We start from the raw sequence: 24,901 nt of genomic DNA on the forward strand, positions 1-24,901 counted from the left end.
GAATATCATTAACTCCTGGCCTGACTTGACTTGACAGTGGTATCGGCATGCTTATTTTATGAACTGGTTACAGAACTTATTACAGTGCTTTTGCAGAAAACTGGACTGTGAAGTGGGACTTCTTGTCCTGACCATTGTTTCAAGAGACTGCTCTGAAAGTAGTTCTTGAAGTGGAACGTGATCCTTCTGCCCAGGATGCTGAAGCCTTCTAGAAAAGCTTCTAAAGTACTCCAGTGCTGCTGGAGTAACAGGGTAGGCAGCCAGAAGGTAGTATAGAGGACCAAGAAGGTGGTGAGTTCTGCCTAGGAGCACGGGACAGGTTAGCATATGCTGATTATGCTGCTGGGACAAGCAGTAGCACTTGTTCTACAGTTAACATGCTCAGCTTGTGCAGTGTCTGTACTGGTAATTGCTAACTAGTTCGAAATCTCTTGAAGGGAAGGGTGCGCTCTAGCTCAAGCATGAAGTTATCAAACCAGCTCTTCTGGATGGGTCAGGTTTCCTTCACAGCTGTCAACACTGTAGTTCTCCACCCTCTAAAGTGCTTGATTCATGGCAATGGCGGTCTTTTCTGTAGACAGGTTGGGAGCTTTCAGATATATTAGGCCAGCTAGTAAAAAAAAAAAAAACAAAGACAAACAAACAAAAACCCCAACAAACCAACCTGACCCAAAACAAACAAAAAAGCCAACTTGATGCTCTGGACTTGACTTTACGGTTTCTGCTGGTAAGTGAAATCTCATCGGAATTGAATACGGCCTAAGATGAATCTTCTCTCCTGTCCTCTCTGAGCTAAGTGAGCTCCAGGGGCGCAGGATACTATGAACACAATGGTATGAGCTTTTAACGGCCATGTTGTGTGTAAGCTCTTGATAGCGCTATCTACTTGTGATAGGGAGAATCTGCTTGTTTAGAAATAACTAATGATAAAAGACCACTCTACTGCTTGTTCAGAAAGTTGCTTGGCTTGAAGAGGCTTTGGGTGGCTGTGCTCAGCACTGGCAGAATGATGCTGCTACAGCTCATGCTTTGAGGTCTGTTAAGGTTCTGATGACTTCCAGGTAGGAAAAGGTGGTTAATTCAGGCTCCAGGTGAACAAAGAGAGGTTGCAGATGTTGCTTCAGACTATTTCACAGTCTACCTTAGTTTACAAAACTGATACCTTACTGCAGCTGAAGTGAAGTATGAGTTTAAATAAAAGAATATAAGGCTGTTTTAAGTAATCAAGTCAAACCTGTTGCTTGGGGAATACGTAGGAGCAGAGGCTTTGATACATTGTGTGAATATCTGTTCGCTAAAACACAGGTGTCTCTTCTTGGAGGTATCTAATCATAATGCTTTTATCAATAGAATTATTCCCTTTATGTTTCTAGGCTGTGATGCTGAAGGCTTTCTTTCTGACTGTCAAAATCTTCCTACCTCACCTGGGCTGTTTCCTGGCCTACAAATGACGCTATCTCTATGGGGCAAAAGCTGTTTCATAAACTCTTTTCAAAAAAAAAAAAAAGGGGCTTGTTTAATTTCTGGGAAAGGTGAGAGGCTTTTTTTCTTAAGTGGTGACCAATATTGTGTCGATTTAGTTTGTATGGTTTGGTGTCCTGTTGGCAGCTTTTTTTTTTTTTTAAAGTTATCCCTTCCAGTTGTCAGGCCTGCTGGTGCAATTGAATTTTTTGGCCTGCTTTGTCAAGCGGTTTGAGTTAGGGTGATGCCAGGGGCTGTTTAGCACACCCACTTGGATAGCATTAGAATTCAGGTCTAGCTGCTTAAGATTTTAGTGTTCAAGTTACTTCCTTTTCAAACCAAGTACTAGTTTAATCCATTCAAACTATTTTTATTTTTTTTTTTTTAAGATTTAGTGCCACTGGCATTTGAGGCAGCACAGATTCAATGCTTGGAAATGGAAACGTCCTCTCTGATTTGCAATGATGTGAGATGTTATCAGAACGGGCTAGAGAGACAGTTGCTGGAAAAACTCCAGGGTCACCATGTTACCAGTTTCTCAAGTTCATAGTAATAACTCAAATGTCTCATTACATCCACAAAACAGAGTGCGCTGGAGCACTGTTCCTAAGTCATTTGCTGAGGATGGTATCTAGGATGCAAAGTCTGGCAGGAATGACTTGGCAAGTGATGTGGGTATTGGCAGGGTCTGCCATGAAGGAATGGAACCGTGGTGCGTTCCGTGGAGCCTCGTGACACATCCTGCAAGAGAAGACTGCTTCTGGGCTGCTTCCCCAGGAAGCATGGTGGTCCTGTAACCTACCTGCGCGCGATCCATCAAGTAACGGGAGATGGCCGCTTCTTGGTCTTCATTAAAGCAATGCTTGGAAATGCAAGCGCGACCAGCCATCCAGCGTACTTAAATTGATAGGGTGATGTTCTCAGATAAATAACTGCTAGGAAGGTGCCTCAGTCAGGTTTGTGCGTACGAGGTTCTGATATGGCAAAATGTAAATCTGGAGTTGGAGGCAACTCTCTAAGCACAAAACTGCTTCCAGATGCAGATGATAGAAAAAGTGGAATCAGGCCAGTGGTAGAGTTCATTTCTGCTGTGGGACAAACTTCAGTGTTGTGGTGCTTGAACATCCTGGGCAGGTCAGTTTGTTTGGTTTGTTTAGGCCTCTAACTCATTAACTTCAGATTCTGGAAGTCAGGAAAACAGGATATTGGTACTATTGTGCTGTATGTCTGAAGGGCTGTTACCTTAATTTGTCATTCATTAGTAACTTAAATCTCATCTGTATTACAGTTCTTTCAGCTACTGGCTGATTCTGAAAGGGTATTGATTCTTAAACTGTGTATAAAATATTCTCTTAACTCTTTTTGAAAGAGTTGGTAATTACTTTTGCTAAATCTTGCTTTATAACCTGTCATAGGAAGAGAATGAAGCCAGAAACTACTTCACTGTGTTTTTTTGGTTTTCTTATTCCAGAAGCGTGAGGCCTTTCACGTGCTCAGGAGTTTATCCTCTTGCAAGCAGTGAACAGGCACTCTGAAGTCTGTGCTGTAATGAGAATTGAAATGGGTGGAATGTGGTGGAGAGGAACTTGGTTATCTGCTGATGTATGTAATCCTGGGGTTACATAGTAGATCAATGGTCTTGCTTGTACATGTTGGTAAGCAAAACTGACAGAAAACATTGATTTGTTTTTCTTGGTCCTTCTTGGAGCTTGTTTTAAACTAATTATTTTTTCCAGATATGAGAGAAAACACCCTTAATTTTTAATGGAAGTTATGCTTAAGAATCCTTTAAAAGGGATTTTGATGCTGAAAACCAGTTGTGTCTTGTGATTTCTTAAAACACAGAGAATGCCGAAGACCTGAAATGTAGACTATAAGCAAAGCTGATGAAAAAGGACAGGGAGCTGCTCTTTATTTCGCTGTCTGTACATGTGCATTCCCAAGAACACTACACTTGCTGCTGGGAATGAAAGCCCAGCTCAAGGCTTCACTTCAAAGAAATGTCTAGTGTCCTAAGCTCTGACTTACTAATGTACTGTAACCTGTCAATTTGCAGGTAAGCTTTATGAAGAAGAAGAGGAGGAGGATGCCCTACCTGACTCGGATGCCCTGCCTGACTCAGATGACGAGGTGGATTTGGATAAGCCACGTCCCATACAGATTGTTCTTGCTCATGAAGATGACCATAACTTTGAATTAGATGAAGAAGCATTGGAAAAAATCTTGCTTCAGGAACACATCAAAGATCTTAACATAGTAGTTGTGTCTGTAGCAGGAGCTTTCCGCAAAGGAAAATCTTTTCTGCTGGACTTCATGCTTAGATACATGTATAACAGGGTGAGTAATTTGGATTTTCCCTGCAGGAGAAAAGTAGTTTGGTATTTTAGTAATTTACCTTTGTATTTGTTGACTTGAGAGCAAATTTTTCTTACTTATTGGAGGGGTGGGGAAGCCAGCTACTCTGTTTCTACTCTGAAGAAGTGTTTTTAAGTTACAGTCGTTCAATATGAATTTTCCTGCAGTTATCAAGGCAACTTATTGGTGTCCCGATGTAAGTGGTCATGAGAAGAACTTGAATGAGGGAGGGTGATGGTTTTCTGGTTGAGCTCTGGGGAAGGGCTGATCCAATTGGTGGCTCGGAGGAATCTTGCTTTGACTTGATCTCCTGAAATCATATTGTAGAACTAGCTTACCTGTTGCTGCAAAAAGAATAGTCTTGTTAGGTAGCTTTTGGAGGACTAAATCTGCTTAAATCTGAGGCAGGGGAAAGGGGAGAAGGTTTCTGGTTTCCTGCTTGGAATGTGTCTCAACATAATCTTTAAGTCATTGGTTAATGAATGCCTGATCCAAAATTTAACTTCTTCTCTTAGCTTGTAGCTTTTGACTGGTGTTGTCTTGTGTCTACTATACTTTGAACTCTTGGCTGATACGGAGAAGATGGGGTAGGGTGTCCAGTGAACATACACACCCTGTCACAGGTTGTAGTGTGTTTCTTTTAATAGTGAATATTGACAATTTCAGTGTTTTGTTGCTTTTTAAAGCTCTTGGAGACAAAAAAACCCCGAACAACACAACCCAGAAGGGATTCCTTTTTTGGTCACTGTTCTTTGGAGTTGGAATTCATGGTAGCAGAAACTAACCACAACTGCATCTATTTTACCTTTGTGCTAGCTGGCTTGAGGAGAAATCACGATGAATCCTGCGGTTACAGGAAATACGGGAGTATTGCAGAGAAGCTACTGGTAGTTGGCAGATGAAGACTTCCTTTCTCTCGCTCCCAATAGTGCCTTCTATTGAATTCCTCTCACTGATTTGCCAAGAGCTCTGTAAGAAAGACACTGAGGATATGCTTGGAGGAATACAGAGTAGCAAGCTGGTGCTCCCAACTTCTTAAGACTCTTTTAACCTAGGGAGGAATAAATGTTTCATTGATATAGCTGTTTTAGTGGGTGGCCTTTTGTGTGTGTGTGTATAAACCCTCTCTAGTGTCCTGTTTATATTAAAAAGAAACCCAAAAAAACAAAAACAAAAAACCCAAACAAACCACAAATAAAAACCCTAAACTCCCAAGAAATATAGCAATACGAGCTATAGATGGTGGCTGGGTAGAGGTAGTGCTAGTTCTTTCCAAAAATAGAACGGGTGGGCTTTAAGCAAATACTTTCAGATGGTGAAATAAAACAAAAGTTCATAAAGCAAAATGGATTGAAACACTTTCAGCCTTGTGTAATATTGTGCCTCTCTGTTCCCTTTATTGTGCAATCACTTTTCCTCTGTTTTCTGTATGTCCTTCAAAATGCTGATTGTTTCACTTAAACTGAAGATGAAGGCAAACTCGGCCATCTACTGTAACAACTATCTCGTGCACAAAGCAGCGAGGTCTTGCTCTCCATGTGCAGCTGCCAGCTAGGTGTTTGCATTCTGAAGCTGTAACGCTTGCGGCCCCTTAGCTGAGCTGATCCAACTCACTGGTGCATCAGAAGACACTGTACTTTGCCGAATTGTTTTCCTGCCAGCTCAGTGACGTAAACTGGCTTAGGGAAATAGTTTGACGAGCATCAGAGCTTCTGCAAACTGATTGGTGGGAGTTGGGGAGGAGAGAAGATAAGTGCAGCGCCACCTCTTTTGAGCACTGCTGTGTTGTGTAAAGGCAAATGGTATCCTCTAGGCTCCTTTCAGTACAGGAGCAGAGGCCTTGGTATAGTTTTGTAGTACTCTTTAGTCTGACCCCTTCCATCTTCCGTCAGGCTTGATTACAAGTCTGTATTTTCTGTGGACTACATATTGGATCCTGGACAAAATACTAAAGCACCTACATTCAGTTTGTACACTGATCAAGCAATTTAGGGCTATCTTCCACTGAATATTAACGTGCATGGTGAAAAACGTGCCAAGATACTTCAGAATCCCGTTTTTTTTTTGTCTTAAACCAAGAGCTGGAGGTCATGTGAAAAGTTACCATTCCAAAAATCTCACTTGTGCTGCTTGAAGTGACAGGTAGGATTTTGGCATGGCTAAGATTGGTCACTAACTTCAGGGAGGTGGGCATCTCATTTCGGGCACCGATACTTAGTGTGATGATTACTCATTTGAAATGGAACTGAATAGTCTGCCACAAACCAGCAGCAGTTGTGTACTCAGCAAGCTGCTGCAAGGATCCTGTGATCTTTGTTGCAGTTTGAGCCTTATTAAGAGTTGGGTGTAGGAACACTAGTAAATTTAGATTTAAAAGCTTTTTTTTACAGGGGTATGACCTTCTTAGCTTGTATTAATCTGCAAGGTGAGCTGTGTACTAATGGCACTATGCAAATAAAGCTGCATTGCTCCTTTCCTTGGTGTGGAATATATTTAGAGAGGTTATCTTTTGGGTGGCTGATACAAAATTGTAATGCAACTTCTAGCTTGATTTCAAGTGGTAACAAAGTAGTCTCTTCCTCCTCCCATCTCTTGTGTATCTTTCAAGCCAACTTGATGGATGGAGACTGTTTAAAATACTGAGTTTTAACTTGGGAAGTACAGAGGTAACAAGCTAGGAGTGCTTCAAACCTATGTAAAGGTGAGTCTCACAGGCTTAAGTCCATCATCCACAAGATGAAGCAGCTTCTTCCGCCTGTCAAGACACCAAAGTCTCCTGTGACATCACGTGTGAAATCAAATGTGGTCATATCTAGTGCTCATTGAGGGGCTTGTCAAAAGATTTGTGTAGTTTTGGTCTGAGTTGCTACAAATAGGGATAATTTCTGGACCAAACTGGGAAAAAGTATTCTTGTATAAATGATAAATCATAGAATGGTTAAGGTTGGAAGGGTCCTTGAAGATCATCTAGTCCCAACCCCCCTGCCCTGGGCAGGGACACCTCCCCCCAGCCCAGGTTGCTCCAAGCCCCGTCCAACCTGGCCTTGAACACCTCCAGGGATGGGGCAGCCACAGCTGCTCTGGGCAACATGGGCCTGGGGCTCACCACCCTCATGGAAAATTGAACATATTGTTGAATAACATAACATATTCTTTTGAAAAAGAGGAAGGCTACAATCCATTGTCATACACCTGTGAAATACAATTCAGCATCATGAAACTGTATCCTGGAGTGTACTGAAGCCCAAAGCAGGCCTGGAGCTTGATTTCTAGAGTGGTCAGTGGACGCGTAAGTAGGTGCATAACAGGGAAAGCTGTTCAGGTTTTGCTTAGTCTGTCTGCTAGAGGTGTACGTGCATGACAAAACAACAACAACAACAAAATCCAAAAACAAAAGAGGAAAAAAACCCCAAATAACCGAACTGTAAAGAGCTGTGGTTCTCTTCACTTCCAGACCTATGTTCATTTTCTGAACTTTTATCTGCTCATCTCGTTTACTTTTGCCATATCTGATCCAAATAGCAGAGCCGAATGGTGTGTGCTTAGCATTTGGAAGAATGCTGGTGCAGAACTGCTTGATTCCCTTTCCCTCTTTATGGATTGCTCTGCATGCTGCTAGGCATGAGGAATGTCTGCAGGGTCTTCCCCCCCCATCCCCCCCTTCCTTTAGAAATAAGCTGTTTCATTTATTTGTAGTGAGTATTTCTATTCTGTATGGCCCTGGGTGCTCATGCTGTTTCTGCCATGTGAAGAGATGTGTCTTGAGCTCTTTTCTGAAAACTACCGGGGCAGAGTCAGCAAGGTGGAGACTGTAGCATAGTGAATCGAGAAGTCTCCCCTTTGACCTTCTCAAAGAGCACACTTTCCTGGCTGGTCATGTTCTCTGGGAAGTCAGAGGCAAATTCATTAAATGTCTCTTTCTGTTCTGCCAGCGTGCTATGTTCCAGCCTGTGTAACAACGGTTTTCCTCTAAGCCTCCTCATCAGTTAAACTTTTGTCTGCCTGCCGCTTCTCACTTGTAGGATTTCAGTGTGTATAAACCCATTGCAGTGAAACTTCCTCAGGGAACCTGTTCATGCTCCTTATTTGCCCAGTACACTTCTGGGTTAAACGTGCTCGTGTAATGGCTGGATTTTTCTGTGTGAGCCGCTGCTCCGCGTGTTGCCTGTCCTTGAGGACCGAAGACCTTGTTATGGTACCATCAACCAGAAGTGTTAGCCGCAAACTGCACTCGGCTCTCTGATAGCCTTTACCAAAGTGGGCAACGTGCCAATAGAATTTTAATATGGATGGATTGATTGACACACATCAAACTCTTAATGTGACCTTTTTTCTTGAATCCTAATCACTTAGCACAGGGTATTTTGTAACCGTGACAAGTACGGATTGGAGATCTTCTGGTCCTCGCCTGTTCTCTTTGGCTTCTGCAGGCTGGCGCTGGGAGTCTTGCGCTGGCCTCTGCTAGTGCAGGGGCTTAGATGCTTGGCTAGTTTCAGCAGTTGACTTGTTTGTGAGGGGGAAGGGAGAGGATTAAGTCAAGATCAGGTGTTTTGTTTCTTGCAGAGGTTTAGCTGTTCTTGTAGTTAAAATACGTGCTTTTTACAACTGTGTTTGAGTTGAGTTCTCTCAACTGTGGGAGAAGAGCATGAGTGCGAAGTGGCATTGATGGACAAATCTGAGCTGTTCTCATTAGCTCTGATTGCTTGTGGCTTGAAAGCTGTGCACATGCGCTCTTCAGTGGCTGAAGAGTTGTGCGATCACTGAAGTATGGTAGACTCAACATTTCTTTGTAGATGATTCTTAAAACACAGCGGAGTAGCATTGTGTTTTAATACTTTGTGTAGTGTTGTCAATTAGCTCTGAGGAAAATGAGAGAACAATGTGGAAGTCTGCTAAAACATAGCAGGTTAAAAAAAAAAGTTGTCTCCCTGGTTTTAAATAAGTTTCTCCTTTTGTTTTGTAGAATTCTCCTTGCTGGATAGGTGGAAACACTGAGCCATTGACAGGGTTTACATGGAGAGGTGGATGTGAACGGGAAACCACAGGCATTCAGATTTGGAGTGAAGTGTTTGTAATTGATAAACCCAATGGAACAAAGGTAAGTACTGGGCTTAAACAGGTGTAGGTAAGGATTCTTGCCTCTGCGTGTATACCATTAATGCTATGGGTTTCACGGAGGCAGTTCAAACATCAGTGTTTGTGTTCAGTAGCTGCATAACATTTGGAAACCTTAAATCAGTGCAAGTGTGAATTTTCCTGCTGGGTTGTAAGGTTCAATCTCCAACAGTAGTCCCATTCTGAGTGTACTTTGTTTTGGCAAAGTCTACTCTGTCCAGGCTGATGGGTGGGTTATCCTGTGGGTGTTGTAAAACTGTAATGGCTGTAAATACCGTATATAGACAAATGCTGTGATAAGAACAGCTCTGTAACAAATGCTGTTTTTCTTGGAGGTGAGAATGTGTTCTAGCTTGTAGCTGTGTTCTAGTGAAATGCAATGCATGGATGTCCATACTGGGAACAGCTTCAGTGTTTGGAAGCTGGTCCTTCTGTGTAGTTTGAAGTTTATAGTTTAAAGGACTAAGTCCAATAGTGGGGATAAAAAGTGCTAATTCTATTGTAATCAAAGCTGATGCATCTTATTTAATTAGGTCTGTTTAACTACAAAGTTTAGTTGCAGGTGTTTATCTTCATGCTGAAACAAAGTGTTAATGTTGTTAATAAATACTTACTCCACAATACTAGTGGTGTATCTTGAGCTATTCGCGTTCTCCTGAACCATAAACTCTTGGTTGTTTAGCTTTTGTAGCCTTTGCATTTGCAAAGGAAACATCTGATGGCCAATTAATATGGGACACTGATCTTAACCAGATAGTGGCTTAGGGGAGTGCAGGAAGTTCAAATTTCAAAATTTGAAATAATTTTGAACCAAAACTATTTCTAACAAAATACCAAACAGCTAACAGTTTTCTGGCTAAAAAACAGTTAAGTTGTGAGGATCTGTGTGTTCTGGGGACAAATCACTTGCTTGTTCTTGCTTATCAGTCATCTCTAACTGAAAGAGAAGGGAATTGTAGTAGATCCCGAAGATGGAAATTGGACAGATTAGCTTTTATCATTAAGATCACTTCATTCCTTGTCATTCCAGCAGACAGTCGGTATCAATTATCTTATTTTCTTATGAAAATGATTATTTTAAGATAGGTATATTCTTAGAAGTGCAGAGGGCTGACTGAAGGTTAATAAGTAGATACAGGGGCAGAGACTTGCTCTATTTGAAATAGAATTTATCCCAATGGGCTGGAGTTTGAAAGTGTTAACAATTTGGTTAACGATTGCTACTCTTTAAAACTCTCTAGGTTGCTGTACTACTCATGGATACCCAAGGTGCCTTTGATAGCCAATCCACTATCAAAGACTGTGCAACGGTTTTTGCTCTGAGCACCATGACGAGTTCTGTCCAGGTGAGACTACCTGTGCTGGTGAATAACCAGCTATAGGAACCCTCTATCCTGAACACACAAAGAATATCTCTCTAGCCATGCTTTGAAAGATCACCTGCATATCTTCCTCCAACTATCATTGAAGCTTTCATACTTTGTCTTATTTTCAGTGTAGTACACCACATAAGTTTCTCTGTGGAATCAAGGTTATCTAACGCCAAGCTGAGTTATATTGCTGGCTGAACTGGGGAATGCCAAAACAAAAAAAGACGTTAGAGTAGCAACCGCTTCTGTACAGATGTGTTACCAAATCTTTTTTAAGACTTTAGATACAGTTTGTGTTGAAATTACACTGTGATCAGCTAAACTTACAATTGCTGCTGCTGTTAAACTTCTAACAGTTCTCTTGTGCCGTGCCCAAAACTACTTTTAAGCTTGTACCCGAAATGTGCCAAAAGCGAGCAGGTTTTTGAGGGATGACGAGTGACCTTCTTCTGACAGGCTGCAACATGAAAGTAACAGGATTACGTAGAACCCTAGTTCTGCCCTGTTGGGTTGGTTTTGGTGGGTTGGTTTGACTTATTTGTTTTTTTTTTTTTTTTTTCCCTGTGGTTTGGAGAGGTTGTGGGTTATTGCTGCATCTTTGAATTTACTGCTGTTCAGTATACGTGCTATTGAAACAGTCTTAAGCTCCCTGGATAAAATCAGATTTCTCTGGGAAGTTTTGAAGGCAAAAAAGCCTGGTGAACTAACTACCCAATCATTTCTGTGTTGGAGATGAAGCTGCATCACTGAATCCTAGGGCACTTGAACTTGAGGATGGCGAACAGACGTACCCTTCTCAATCCTCACACCTATGTGGTGATTTGAAGCATTCGGCTTTCTTCTCTGATTCCTTTAGGGGTTGCTTCCTTGGAAAGAAGCTCTACTAAGAAGGATTGGGGTAGTCAGCAGTGGTTTTGTCTCTAGCACCTTGTGTAAGGAAGTGACTTTTGGGATGCATTCTATGCTACCTTTCTAGTTGCTGACTTCTGGGTAGTTAGACTTTTCTGGAGGGAGTAACAATACTCAAGATATCCAAAAGAGACTACATGACTTTCAGAGAATGGTTTCACGTTACACTGTAATTCTTTTACTGTCTCTTGCAGGTATACAACTTGTCCCAGAATATTCAGGAAGATGACCTTCAACATTTGCAGGTAAGAAGATGCTGGACTTGTATTAAGCTGCTTCTGAGCTGATAGTCTTGATGTTGTTCTTGAACATTCTTACTACTAATGTTACTGTGATTTGGGAGCTGCCTGCTACTGCATATAGAACACTGCATCTGACCTGATGCTAAAACTAGTACTGCCTATAACAACACTATTTGCATCAACTCCATGATGCTGTGATACTTCTGCTGTGCCAAAATAGCACAGCCTTCTAATCTGGCTAAATCTTATCTTTCTCAAGTCTCTTCTCTATATAAGTTCTGAAATTCCTGAAAGGATGAGAAAGGAAATATTTATGGAAGTATTTAATGAGAAAATTCCAATGTTTCTCCTTTTTCAGTGAAATGGGAAAATGGATGGTATTTCATATCTGGTTTCTAAAGAAATTCGGAAGCTTGGGTCAGGTCAGAAAGAGTATTTCTACCCAGAAGCCTTCTCTAGTTTTTCAGCTGAGAAACTTCCACAGAGTTTTACTTCTGCTTAGAAACAAAAGTAGGACAGAGTTTTCCTCTCTTTACTGTGGGGTTTTCATCCTCTAATGGAACGTTGTGGTCAAAGGCCACTAAATTCTGGCTTCACATGAATGGTGCAAGAACCTTATCTGCTTAACTTAAAACCTGTAGCTTTAAAGGCTGGCTTGTGTATTAACAAGTGCCTGCCTCTGCTCAGGCCGTGACCTTGTCACAGCTTAAAACTGTTTTATGTGTCTTCTGATTGAAAGGACTTCTGCCTTGGTCAGTGCTGCAGAAGACTGGCTGCCAATACTGGAAGTAGAAGAGCACTAACTAAACATAGTCTTGTGATGCTCTTCTCAGTTAACAGAGTTGTATTGCTGGGCCAGCACCCCCTCTCCCCCAAAAAAACCCTAACCAAGTGCTGCAAATGAGAAGAAGAAAAAAAAAAAAAAAGCCTTAACTAATTATACAAAAGCCAGACTTTCTTCATGACTTTAGTTTTTTGACAGCCTCAGTGCAATCTCTGTTATATTGGAGGGTGAGATTTGAGGGAAGGGAGCGAAGAGAAGGGTGATAAATGTAAGCAGTGGGTAGGGGACACCCATGAACTTAAAAGTTGGGGCAAGGAATTGTGGGCTGAGGGAAGGAAATTCTGAATTTCTGTTATAATAGGAATGTCTGCTGTTCTCAAATACTGTTAGTCTCTGGCTGCCTTTTCCATGTAGCAGGGAAGTGAGTGGGATAGGGAGTTAGGATCAAAGGAGCTAGTCTCATGCGTGCTTGGCCGCTTCAGAGCTGCTTTTGCTCTGGGTGACAAGTGCTTGGAAGTTAATTTGTGTTAAATTAGTCTTATAAGTTCTCAGATGCCCTTGTGATCAACACAAGGGGAACTGTCCTTTTAGCCATGTAATTTACCTGAGCTGTTCCAGGAGTTAGTTTTAATGCAGAAGAACAGTCGCTTGGTGTTAGAGGATACTGGGGTGCTTCCTTCATCTTGACCGCCAAGGTCTGCAAGCAGAGTCCATAATTCATGTTCTCAGGGCTTGTCTGGCCCACTCAGTCCAGCGAAGAATGCTGCTACTGGTATTAAAGATGGTGAAAGCAATGCAAGGCAGAGAGCTGACCTTTGCCTTTATACTGGAAGGAAAGAACAATTATCAGTTATGGTCACAGGCTGAAGTAGAGATTTGGGAAGCTGCTGAACTTGGCTTGTATCTAACTGTCTGATACGTTGCCTCTAGCCTAGTTCCTTGAGATTTCCAGGAATAAATCTTTTGTGGGAAGTAAGGGGCAAATGTTCGACAGGCTTACTTTCTTAGCCTAGGAAACAAGTGTTGGAAACTGGCTTGCCGAGAGATGCCGCCGGCTTTCCTCTGAGAATAGCCTGCAGGCCATCCACTTAGAGGCACGGCGCGTTGACAGTTACGGAATGGCACTGTGAAACCAATGGAAACCATGAATTGCCTGAGTTTTACTGAGGCTTGGTGTACTTGTTCTTGAGGTGTGTTGGCCATTCTCAACCCGTAATAGGATTTAAGATCAAATGCTGTGTTTTCTAGTGACTAGAATATTTATATGGAATAGAATATTTTACAGTAGAAGAATATGTTTTATGTGTGGTACCCTTACACTCTTCTTTCTACCAGTTGTTTACAGAATATGGAAGACTAGCTATGGAAGAAATTTACCAAAAGCCGTTTCAGGTAACTATATCTGTTAAATGCATCTGAAGCAATTCAATGTGCAGAAACTGAGCTCAGGATAACTTATGAAGAGAAATGAGTTGGGCTGAAGCTAGCTTATTCTTTACGAGACTGATTTTCCTTTCCTGTCACCACATTTCTTGGCAAAAACTCAATGGAAAAATGCAAAAGAGGATCACATTTTGGGCAAGTATAGCTTTGTGCCCGAGTTATAAGGCATAAAAGGAATGAAAGTGTCAAGTGATGTGCAGATGTTAAGGAGAAAGTTTCACGCTGCCCTCTTAGGCATTACTCTGAGATATGGTTGGTCTTTGCTGGTTCTACGTGGTTCTGTGTAAAGGTCATGTGGCATCTGAGAAACAGCATTGAGGAGGGTCATGTTGCGCTTCATTTACTTGAAGCGTTACTGGCTTCAGCATTAAAAGACACAAAACTGCTGACATTTTTGAGACACTTGGGTACTTCCTTTCAGATAAGAAGTCTGTTGTATTTCTGTGTTTGGTGTGCGGGTTTGGTTTTTTGTGGGTCTTTTTTTTTTTTTTTCCTGAACAAGCAAACACTTGCACCACAAAACTACAAGACTCCTTCATTTAGAGCAGCCAAGCTTGCTAGAAATTTTTTTGACTTAAAATAATCACGTGTGATAGAGCTTTTGACCGTAGTTGAATGATGCAAGCCGTTCATTGCTGCTGTTCTCCCTGTTACAGACACTAATGTTCTTAATTAGAGATTGGAGTTATCCTTATGAACATGCGTATGGCTTGGAAGGAGGAAAAAAGTTCCTAGAGAAAAGATTGCAGGTAAGTTGTCTCCAGTAATCCTAGTGTGGTCTTCTAACTTAAGTGACAACTTACCATCAAGATGATGCACAATGAGCTAACTCTTTGTGCTAATAAAATACATTTGTGATGTTCCCACTCATGTGGGGAATTCTGGGGTTTAGAACTTGGCATTTTTAGGCTCAGGAATGAAAGCTTAAAACACACTTTTGTGCTTTTAGTGCCTTTAAGCTGATATTTAATCTTAATTGCAATACTGCAAAACTATTAGCAGTTGTCACTGCCTTTTTCTTCTTCAGGTAAAGCAAAACCAACATGAAGAGCTACAGAATGTAAGGAAGCATATTCACTCCTGTTTCAGTAATCTTGGCTGTTTCCTGTTGCCCCACCCCGGTCTTAAAGTTGCAACAAATCCAAATTTTGATGGGAGGTTGAATGGTAGGAAGCTTTCCATTGTGTGTTTCTTGATTCAGATCACGGAGTTTGTTTTCTTTTATAATGGAAGTTAAACACTGAAATGGTTGGCTATTGAAATGCTTGATTGGAAAAATGTAGGGCTAAAAGGTGAAACTACAGAATCTAGAAATGTGCATTGTGTGTTCTTTTCAGTGATTTAAAGGTAGGGGAGCTAAGGAGGTGGAGGGAATGGATATCTTTGTCTAGCTGTTGATTGTAATCTGATAGCTTCACACATACCTGAAGGTCATTAAATAAGGACTCTAAAGATAAATAAGGATTCCAGAGGGGAGGATTTATAAAATTGAAGACTTTCTTAAAATTGAAAGGCTTTTCTCTAAGAACTTGCTAAACCAAAGGTCAGCACTAGAATGACTTTAAAATAAGAGCTATAGGCTTCTGCTGCTGCAGAATTGAGAGGCAGTAGGGATTTCTCCAATTGCTGCTTGTCCCCCAACAGAGGGAATGTATCAGAATGTCAAAGGCTTAAAAAAAAAAAAAAGTGGGTTTGTGATAGTGGGGTGCCGACCACTTTGGTGCTGAGGGCACAGACCCCTGGGATTATTGCGTAAGGTGTTGGTGTAGTTGGGGAAATGCACTTTAAATATTACAACTATTGAACCTTGTTTTCTCAGTCTGAAGTTTAGATTAAAGAATAGGTAGAACTTACTAAAGCTATACTGTGTATTTAAGCCTTTAAATATCTTAAAAATACAATCAAGAGTTGTGACACTGTGGATTTTGAAGGGTCATGGGTTATCAATGTTCCTGTAGGAAATGTAAGACTGGAAAGAAAACTAACCACTATTTTCCCCCTCCTGAAATTGTTTGAATTTCACTAGATATAGATGAGGATTTTAAGAAGGAACTGCGGAATTTGGTACCATTACTGCTTGCCCCTGAAAACTTGGTAGAAAAAGAGATTAGTGGATCCAAGGTGACCTGTAGAGATCTTGTAGAATACTTCAAGGTAAGCAAACTCACACTAATTATTTCTGTTAATGGCTTAAAAGAAAGTATTCTAATTTTAGGGCGTGTTGTTCCCAGAGAATATAAAATATCTAGGCTGACACTCGCTGATCAGCTCACTTTTGTTTTCATTTCATTACTCTGACTTTCCAGAACTGGCACACAACTTCCTAACAGCGTAGCTCTTTGCAAGCTACTATTGGCAAAATTGTGGGGATTTTCTTTTTTTTCTTTGTTTGTAAATACGCTGAAACACTTCAGTACTTTTTCCTACTTTGGAATTCTAGTTTGTCTGGATATCTTGCTTTTTTTTTTTTTTTTTAAGAGCGTCTCATGTATATTGTACAGATGGAAAACCAGCTCTTGAACTGCTAGGTATGCAGTGAAAATTTCAAATGCTCCCCTCTGGATTTTTAACATGCAAGGAAGATGCTTCCTGAACACTTGCGTGTGCAGCACCACTGTATGCTCTGAAACGTTTGTGTGTGATACTTGCAGCTGTTGAACTCTTGAGCTGTTTTGGTATCATGGTGACACCAGCAGAAATGTGATAACATAATCCCCGCATCACCAGGAATTGGTCTGGTGTGTGTAACTTTTTTTTTTAATTGGAATGACTTGGACAGTTGGCTTGGTAGCAGAAAGTGGCACTCATTCCTAAAGATGTTAATTTTGCATTACTGCTTTTGAGCATGCATGTTAAAGGTAGAACGGAGTTGGGGAGATGTTAAGAAAGAAGCTATGCGAGGAAGGAATCTGAGACCAGAACTTTGTAATACTTGTTAAAATGAAGTAACTCTTACAAAGGAAAGACACGGTACGGGATGCAGAAGGTGTGGCTGTTCTGACAGGCGAAACAATCGATGCTCAGGTTCTGTATTTACATGGTTGCGTGCTGCTTTTTGTTCCACTTTCTTCTCCAGTAAGACCTGATCCTATACAATGTAGGGAGTGCGCATTCAACGGCAGTTTAGGAAGGACTGCACCCTAAAAACTGAGTGTAAAACCTCCTGTGTTGGAAAGCTGCCGGATTTGCATCCCGTACCCAGTCTGGGAGCGGTCGTGCAGGGTGCCGCATAAACACCACGGTTATGCAACGAAAGGGGACTGGTCCCTGGGGACTGTGCATCTGAAGCTGAGGTGGAGAAGTCCGAGTTGGAAACTGGAGAGCTTTTACTTGGAGGAATTAGCTACAGAAGCAAGGAGGGTGTCGAGGGAACAGAGTCCTGCATAACTCTATACGTTTTTTTGTAGGTTGTCCTACAACCTAGAGCATTGGGTATGTAGGGACCCTGATAACCTTGTTCTCTCCTCCTTTACAGAGAAAAATCCTCAGGGCAGAGGCTTGTAGACAAGCTGGTGGTGGGGGTGGAGGAGTAGGAGCATGAAGAAGAGTAACTGCCTGGCCTCCGAGGGGCTGAGAGTGGCCTTGTACATGGCTTGTCCGAAGTGCTGCAGTGGCTACTGCTGCCCACTGTGCCCCCTCTGCTAATCTGTCCCAGGGAGCTGTGCCACAGGCCATCTTGTGGGCTGGACGAGAAGACATGAAGGCCGTGTTCTCTTCCAGCTTTCTGAAACCCTGGGGAAAGAGAACCTGAGGATTGGTGGGGTGGAGCACAGACTGCCTGCTTGGCTTCCAGAAGCGTTTTGGCAGCTCAGCTCTGTCTGTATTAGTTCTTTGATCTGCTTTTTTTTCCCTTCCCACGCTCAAAGAGAGCAAGGCGTATGGGGAAATGTAAATACTGGTTCTTCCAGTGCTGGGGGGTGGTTTGGACAGACCTTTTGCCAGAAAGGCTATGTGAGATAGTCAGCTTCACTTGTTTGTTTTGGGTGAAGATTCCCTGCCGAGCAAAGACCTTTTATGTCTTTGAGGGAGCAGAAACCTGCCTGTCGCTTCTTGAGATAGTGGCCATGTCTCAAGGTGCTCTGCTACCCTGCTAGGTCCCAGCCTCAAATGGGCGGGGAAGTAAAAGGATTAAAGCGCTAGGGATAGCTAGGGATAACTGTGAGAATGCCAGCGTTGGATGAAGAAATTTGCTTAACTGAATATTTAGCGTTATTACAAAGAAATAGTCTCTGAGCTCTATCTTTATACCATCCTCTTCTCTCCTTCTCCTTAATCATAAATGTTTAGGAAAAAACTTTTTTTTTTCTTTTCCCCATTTAGGCTTATATTAAAATCTATCAAGGAGAGGAGCTACCTCATCCGAAATCTATGCTGCAGGTATTTTATTTTTCTTTCAACTAACCTGATAGATGTTGCATACATTGTAAGCTCTTCGCAGTAGAAGCTCCCGCACACAGAGCTGTAACGCTTGAAGGAGGGTGTACTTTGAAAACCTCTTGAACTGTGTAGCTTGGGTTACACATTTGTGTCTTCCCTCAGTTCCGTCTACCAAATGGAGAGGGGTATATCTGGTTGATTAGGTTTTTTTTAGCTGCTTCAACTTCTAAGCATGTGTTTCCCGTAACTGGATATTTTGCCAGTAGCTTTCAGACTGTATTCAGAGGGCTTTTAGCGTTAGCTGCAGCGGATAAAATGGAGGAGGATTTTAAAGGTCCCTTCCAACCTAGACAATTCTATGATTCTTTAGTAATGCAGTTATCACCACTGTCTTGCAGTGTTGGGCTACGTATGGGGGTTTGTTAGACAGGATAACTGCACTGAGGTTTCTTTTCTGGGTCGATCCAAGGAGGGTGTAATCAGCTTTAAAGCAATCTGAACACAAACTGATTGTATAAAGCTGTGTGGTGAACCCTTGAGTTGTTTGGGATGAAGAGTTTTTACTAAAATGCAGGCTTTGGGGTCAGTTTTAACCATTTTGTGTTTGTAAGACTTGGGGTTTTTTTAAGCTTCCTCTGTCATGTCATTGACATGACTGTTCTGAGTGTCGTCTTGTCCCTCAAGGAACCAAATCTTTAGACTTTTGGGGGAGTTCAGAAAACTCATCTCAATGAAACAAAGGCTGCTATCATTTCCTCTACTTAGCATGCCATAAATGTGACTGGAAGATTCAGAAGATGATATCTTGCAGCACTAACTAGAATAACTGTCCCTGACGTGACACAGGTTAAAAAGAGTCTTAAATTCTGACGCTAAACCTGCACATACATAATGCAGAAATGATACCAGCTTGCTGCTTTCATTGCAGGTAGAATCATAGAATCGTTGAGGCTGGAAGGCACCTTTAAGATCATCAAGTCCAACCATTACCCTAACCTGACAAAACCACTTCTAAACCATGTCCCCAAGTACCATGTCTACCCTTTTTTTAAACACCTCCAGGGATGGCGAATCCACCACCTCCCTGGGCAGCCTGTTCCAATATTTAATAACTCTTTCAGTGAAAAAAAAAAAAATAATCCTGATATCCAATCTAAACCTCACTTGGCATAACTTGAACCCATATAGGTAGTGGTGGATCAGAATTAACATTTAATAGTTTGGTGAGCCTTATTTGCTTATTAACAATAGAGCATTCAGAAGAGATTGCTCATGATGAAAAGCCTGGATAAGCGCATGGGAGTTTGTCTGCAGCTGTGCTAGAAAGCTGAAGAAAGTATTTTCCTAGTCAGTAATCTATTTTAATGTCTATCGCTAACCTTCCTGGTTTGGTGGGGTGTTTACCTGGCAAACTGAAGCTTTGGAGGCTGTGGGGGTATGTTGGGGGGTGTAACGACATGTACGTAGCATGCTGGTAATACTGTGATGATAAACACGGTGCTCGATGTTTTCTAGGCAACAGCCGAGGCGAACAATCTTGCTGCTGTGGCAGGAGCAAAAGACTTGTACAGTAAAGGCATGGAGCAGGTATGATGGCACAACTTCTAATTGCCTACACATAAATACAGGCCTTTGGTTTTAATGTTTTACTCGGCATCGGTTGTGAGTGTGTTAATGGAGAAAAAAAAAAAAGGTAGCTTAGGGCCAGGACGCGTGTGTTTTCTGCACTCTGCTCTGAGATTCGATGTCTGATGCAGCAAAACCAGGATTCTTTGAGACAGAAATTGGTGGGGGGAGGTATGGGAATGGGCGTGTTTAAGGTACCACCTGTTAGTTCCCCCTGCTGCTCTTGACAGACATCTTAAAATCCTGTGACATGAAACGGGCAAACAGGTGAGGAGGCATTTGGTGGGCCAGGGTCACACAAGGGTAGAGTTCTAGTACTGTATAATCTCATGCGTCTGAGTTGTGGTCATTCACGAGCTGTAAAATGCAAGGATTAAAATTAGTCCAAAGTTGAAATAAAAGAGTTATCTCATCTGAAAAAGCTGTATGTGTAATTACATACTTGCTTCTTCTTTTGGAGATAGTGACTTTAGGCCACTCTGAATATCTGAATGAACTTTGTACTTCAATGTAGTGTTGTGCAAGGTTTTATCATAGGAAATTCTGAAATCGATGACATGTCTCTTAAAGCTTTGACAGGACTGTGCTTATTGTGAAAGACCAGTAGGCGTGCTAACATGCTACAAACATAGCTCCCCGTTAACGAGACTAATTCTGGTCTTAATCGCCGCAGTAGCTTTCCATTTTGAAATTAGAGTCAGACCTACGGGTAGTGGCAGACTAGCCAGTTCCAGTTGTTAGCAGTTGGTTCTGAGAGTGCTCTGCTGGTGTAGAGGGACTCTTTGGTTTGTTTCCGTTTTGGAAAATCTCTTGAAATAGTAAAAGTTTGTTTATAATAAATGCTGAGTCTGCCTTCCTACCTTGACTCCTCAATGGCTGTTGAGATACTGTAGTTGTAAGGTTCCTTACTTGGGGCAAGGAATAAACAGGAACAGATGTTCCCTTAAACAGACTTTGTTTCCATAGTAATGTTCCCCGGTACTGTGTATTTTTATATCCCTGTGAGATATGCACAAATGTCTTGAGTCACTTTTTTATCCAGATGTCTCAGATGATGTTCTTAAGGTGACACAGCTCTGAAATTTCTATTTTTAGGAATAGAAGTAGGAACTCTTTGGATTTAAGTCTGGATTATGTAAAGATAGTTCTTACTGTAGCTTCCGAGTTCTCCTCCTGAACCAAAGCCCTCCTTTCCTGAGTGTGAGTAACCAAAATACTGTCCCCCTAATGTAAGTGTAAGGAACAACAGGCGCAGCCACACGGAGTATAAGAAAACAGTAGCAGTTATTTGTGCGGTGGGCTTGATGCAGCAGCAGCTCCTAGTGTTCAGCTCTCCCTGGGCGATGTGAAAAGACCGTTTTGGAGGGTGAGTCTGGTAGCCATTTTCCAGGGAGAGTTTTGCTAAATGTGGAGGACTTCAGGAGGGGGGAAAAAGCAGAAAGGTGCCTGTTAAACTCGAGCAAGGGGCAAAGTGGGGGGGTGGGATCTCGTGAGGTTTGCCGTGAAGCCAGCCAGTGAAGCCGTGCGTCTTGTGGGGCAGAAAGGGGGATGCGGTACTCTGAGAAAGCGATATTGAAGGGATAGAAGCAGGAGAAAGTTAAAGTTGTTGCTGCGCTCCAGACACGAGATGACAAATGCTGCAGTAAGCCTTGAGGCAGGAGAGCGAAGGGGGTGGTTTGACGTCATGTGGAAAGAATCTTCAGTTTTTAGACATAAACTGACTGTGCAGGCCTGGAGGAGTTGGAGCTGATCTGCCCTCTGTATGTCTCTGATGGCCTAGGTAATCTCTAACCGTAGTTCTCGAGAGGTCAGAAATCAGTCAGAGTAGAAGTCCTTGGAGGCAAACCATTTTCATACCCATGCTGATTCAGGGAGAGGAAGATGGTGGGTGTCCACATTGCGGGTATGCATTTGAGTCCATGGTCTCGTCCCTTCAGCAAAAATGTACTCTCACGAGTTGATCAGAACCAAGCCTAGAGGACAGTCTAGGGAAGAACAGGCTAAAGATGCCAGCAGCTAGTTCTTGTTCGTTCCTATCACTTGGTAAGTTCCATGGTGCCGGCTAGTGGCAGCAATAAACAGGAATAAACTTGTTGAGTGGGCAGTATTGACCCTGTTTGTCCAAGTTCTGCACTGACAGTCTCGCTGAGATGCGTGACCAGGAGTAAAAAGCTGAGGGGGGAGGGCTTGTGGCCTTCGGAGTTCTCCTTAACCTCCCTCAAGCCAAAAGCTTTCTCTGCCTCCCGGTGTTCCTTTATTTTACCCGTTCATAATGGGAATGTATGTGTGGCTGATGTCCTGCTGAGCTTGCCCAAAGGGAACAGTTGAGCTCAGTCCTGTGCTGTAGCTCTGGATGTGATAAGACGGGTGAGGGTCTGGCTCAGCCACCATGTGAAGTACCTTTAGGTTCTTCACTTGAGATGGGCCTCCAGAGCTTGAGCCAAGAAAGCTGCAGGAGGTAGTCTGCTGCTGGCGTCGGAGCGGGGCAGTGAGGAGTGGGTTTGCTTTCTGTATGGCAAAAGATACTCAGGGTGTGATGACCTCATCTCTGATTGCTCTAACAGGTTTGTGGGGGAGATAAGCCTTACATTGCCCCATCGGACCTTGAGCGGAAGCACCAGGATTTCAGAGAGTCGGCTGTCAGGCAGTTCCGCTCGGTGAAGAAGATGGGAGGGGAGGAGTTCTGTCGGCGCTACCAGGAACAGCTCGAAGTGGAAATCGACGAGATCTATGCAAACTTTGTGAAGCACAACGATGGCAAAAACATCTTTTATGCTGCTCGTACCCCTGCCACTCTATTTGCAGTCATGTTTGCCATGTATATAACCTCAGGACTGACTGGGTTCCTTGGGATGAACTCCATAGCTACCCTGTGTAATCTCGTGCTGGGGATGGCTCTTATATCGTTTTGTACTTGGGCGTATGTTAAGTACTCTGGGGAATTCAGAGAAGTTGGAACAGCCATTGATCAGATCGCCGAAGCTATATGGGAACAGGTTGGTATTTGTTTTTAATGCAAAATCTTCCTTTCTTTGAGCAGACATACCAGTTTCTGTTCAGTGCTGCGAGTGAAAAGCTGATCTAGAGCTAGTGGAGAATGCTAATGCTGCTGAGGGAGAATCAGCTCAGAAGTGTAACTGCTCTCTTCAGTAAGAATGTTAAACAGGACCAGGATATTACCAAAAAAAGTGTTACTTAAAGTAACACTGCAGGAGCCTTGCTAGCTGCTTGAACAGTGGAGAGTCTCTTTAAAAATCTTGTTACTTTTTCAGAGCGAGGAATTCTGCTTTTTAAAGGTAGGTCGGAAGTGATAAACTTGCTTTACGGAGGTGGTGGTTAAAATATTTCAGGTGGCGCAAGAAATAGGGAAGGTGAAACACCGCTGCCCTCCGTCACCTCCCCTGATGGTGTGACACTGGAGAGCTAATGAGAACTTGCAGCTACCAGTATCTCAAGGGCATCTACAAGAAGGCTGGAGAGGGACTTTTTGCAAGGGCATGTAGTGATAGGACGAGGGGGAATGGCTTCACACTGGAAGAGGGGAGATTTAGATGTGATATTAGGAAGAAATTGTTCACTCTGAGGGTGGTGATCCACTGAAACAAATGGCCCCGAGAAGCCGTGGCTGCCCCATCCCTGGAGGTGTTCAAGGCCAGGTTGGACGGGGCTTGGAGCAACCTGGGCTGGTGGGAGGTGTCCCTGCCCAGGGCAGGGGGGTGGAACGAGATGAGTTTTAAGGTGCCTTCCAACCCAAACCATTCTGTGATTCTAAATAACTAACTGGAGCCTTCGATATGGAGGCTGTCGTCTGTGTCTGGAAAACACTCATCGTAGGCAGTGGCACACTAGACCTGTCTGAGCAACCAGGTAAGGTTAGGAGTTATGCTGGAGTGGGAAAAAATAATACTAGGATGGAAATGAGCATTAGGGTACTAAATCTTGAGTTACACCCCTACCTAGTGGTTCAAATGGAGGCTCTCGTGTACCACTTCTTGCTTTGGAGTTTGGGGCTAAAGAGCGCCGCAAGGGAAGCGGAAGGTGTGGGTTCTATGTGTGGTGGTGGATGAGCGCCGCTGCTGCCGTAGGCTACCTAAGGCTCGATTCACCTGCTGACCTTCCCCGCACAGGGGAGAACTTGGCTCCTTCTTGCCTTTTGTGGGCTAGAGGAAGGTAGGAAGGTGGTGTTCCAAAGAGCTCGCTGCTGGTGTTGCTCCAGTTGCACATCAGCAGTAATCTCCAACGCCCTGATGGGTCCTGTCTGAGTCACTCTGATTATATACCATGTTCTTGCCATTGATTTTTTTTTTTTTTAAATTTTTTTCTGACTCTCTGCCTTTCTTTTCCCTCCTTGCTTCAGAGGAATCCCAGGAAGGTGAGAAGTTACTGGCAATCAGTTTCTCTTTCTGAACTTGATTGACTTTTTTCCCTGCTGCCTTCTAAGAGCCGCTTTTCCTAACAAGCTGAATTCGTGTTTTAGGTGTTTTCCAAACTCTTTGAAGTCCTTAGACGCCGAACGATTCGCCGTGCTCTCACATTGGTGCCGCGACAGCGACTCTCATCCAACAATAACAAGAAGAAAAACTAGCCAGTATTTTTAACTTTCTTTCTGTATCTGAAGTGTTCACACTTAACACATATAGGACAATAAGCTGGACCGTCTGGGCCGGTCTGCATAAACGCTGTAACCATACCAGACTGATGCTGCATATAGGGTATGGAATTGCACATCCATCTTCTAGGAACTGTAAAGTGGTTGGAATTCAGTGAAGTACTGCTGTGTAGGAGGGATATCACTTGTGTCCATAGCACGTGACTGATTTAACCCCATTACCATAGCAGCGAAACTCATTTCTCTTTCAGTCCATGCCAGTTTGTGTCAGACTTCAGCATTCTTGTTTTGGTTTTCTTTTTTTCATTATTTCAAGTCTCATCTCTTTCTATGTTTTTTTTTTTTAATAATTCATTTTCCTCGGTTACCTCATTTTATATTTTTTTTTGTTTCTTTTTTGCATGTTTCTCATTCCACAGGTGTTGAAGCCCATGAGTGATAATTTGCTGGAGGATCATATGAGGCAGTCTGTAAAAAACTCTATCAAAGCAGGCCTGACCGAGCAGGTGGCTCACCATGCCAGACTAAAGACAGACTGACAGCTCGTCTCCTCTTCGGCTCTGCCCTCTCATCCTAGACATGCTTGCTGTACCATGAGAACTCAATAATA

The 24,901-nt window shown here is 42.7% G+C and overlaps 1 protein-coding gene across 2 annotated transcripts in view; it reads left to right on the plus strand.

Annotated features, from left to right (window-relative positions):
- The window catches only part of ATL2 (atlastin GTPase 2), a 40,657-nt gene extending 15,756 nt beyond the window's left edge, over positions 1-24,901 (plus strand). Inside the window, exons 1-13 of one of the 2 annotated variants that reach the window (XM_009892489.1) lie at positions 1,986-2,010; positions 3,518-3,798; positions 8,780-8,914; positions 10,173-10,277; positions 11,405-11,455; positions 13,572-13,628; positions 14,336-14,428; positions 14,707-14,845; positions 15,706-15,833; positions 18,000-18,056; positions 19,572-19,643; positions 22,247-22,678; positions 24,711-24,901. In XM_009892489.1, the coding sequence (XP_009890791.1) occupies positions 1,986-2,010; positions 3,518-3,798; positions 8,780-8,914; positions 10,173-10,277; positions 11,405-11,455; positions 13,572-13,628; positions 14,336-14,428; positions 14,707-14,845; positions 15,706-15,833; positions 18,000-18,056; positions 19,572-19,643; positions 22,247-22,678; positions 24,711-24,830 (1,695 nt within the window). In that variant the 3' untranslated portion in view covers positions 24,831-24,901. Of the gene's footprint in view, positions 1-1,985; positions 2,011-3,517; positions 3,799-8,779; positions 8,915-10,172; positions 10,278-11,404; positions 11,456-13,571; positions 13,629-14,335; positions 14,429-14,706; positions 14,846-15,705; positions 15,834-17,999; positions 18,057-19,571; positions 19,644-22,246; positions 22,679-24,710 lie in introns of those variants that run through there. The other variant, XM_009892488.1, reaches the window with a different exon arrangement.

This window comes from Charadrius vociferus, unplaced genomic scaffold, assembly GCF_000708025.1.
Source record: "Charadrius vociferus isolate BGI_N301 unplaced genomic scaffold, ASM70802v2 scaffold139, whole genome shotgun sequence".
Taxonomy (NCBI): Eukaryota; Metazoa; Chordata; class Aves; order Charadriiformes; family Charadriidae; genus Charadrius; species Charadrius vociferus.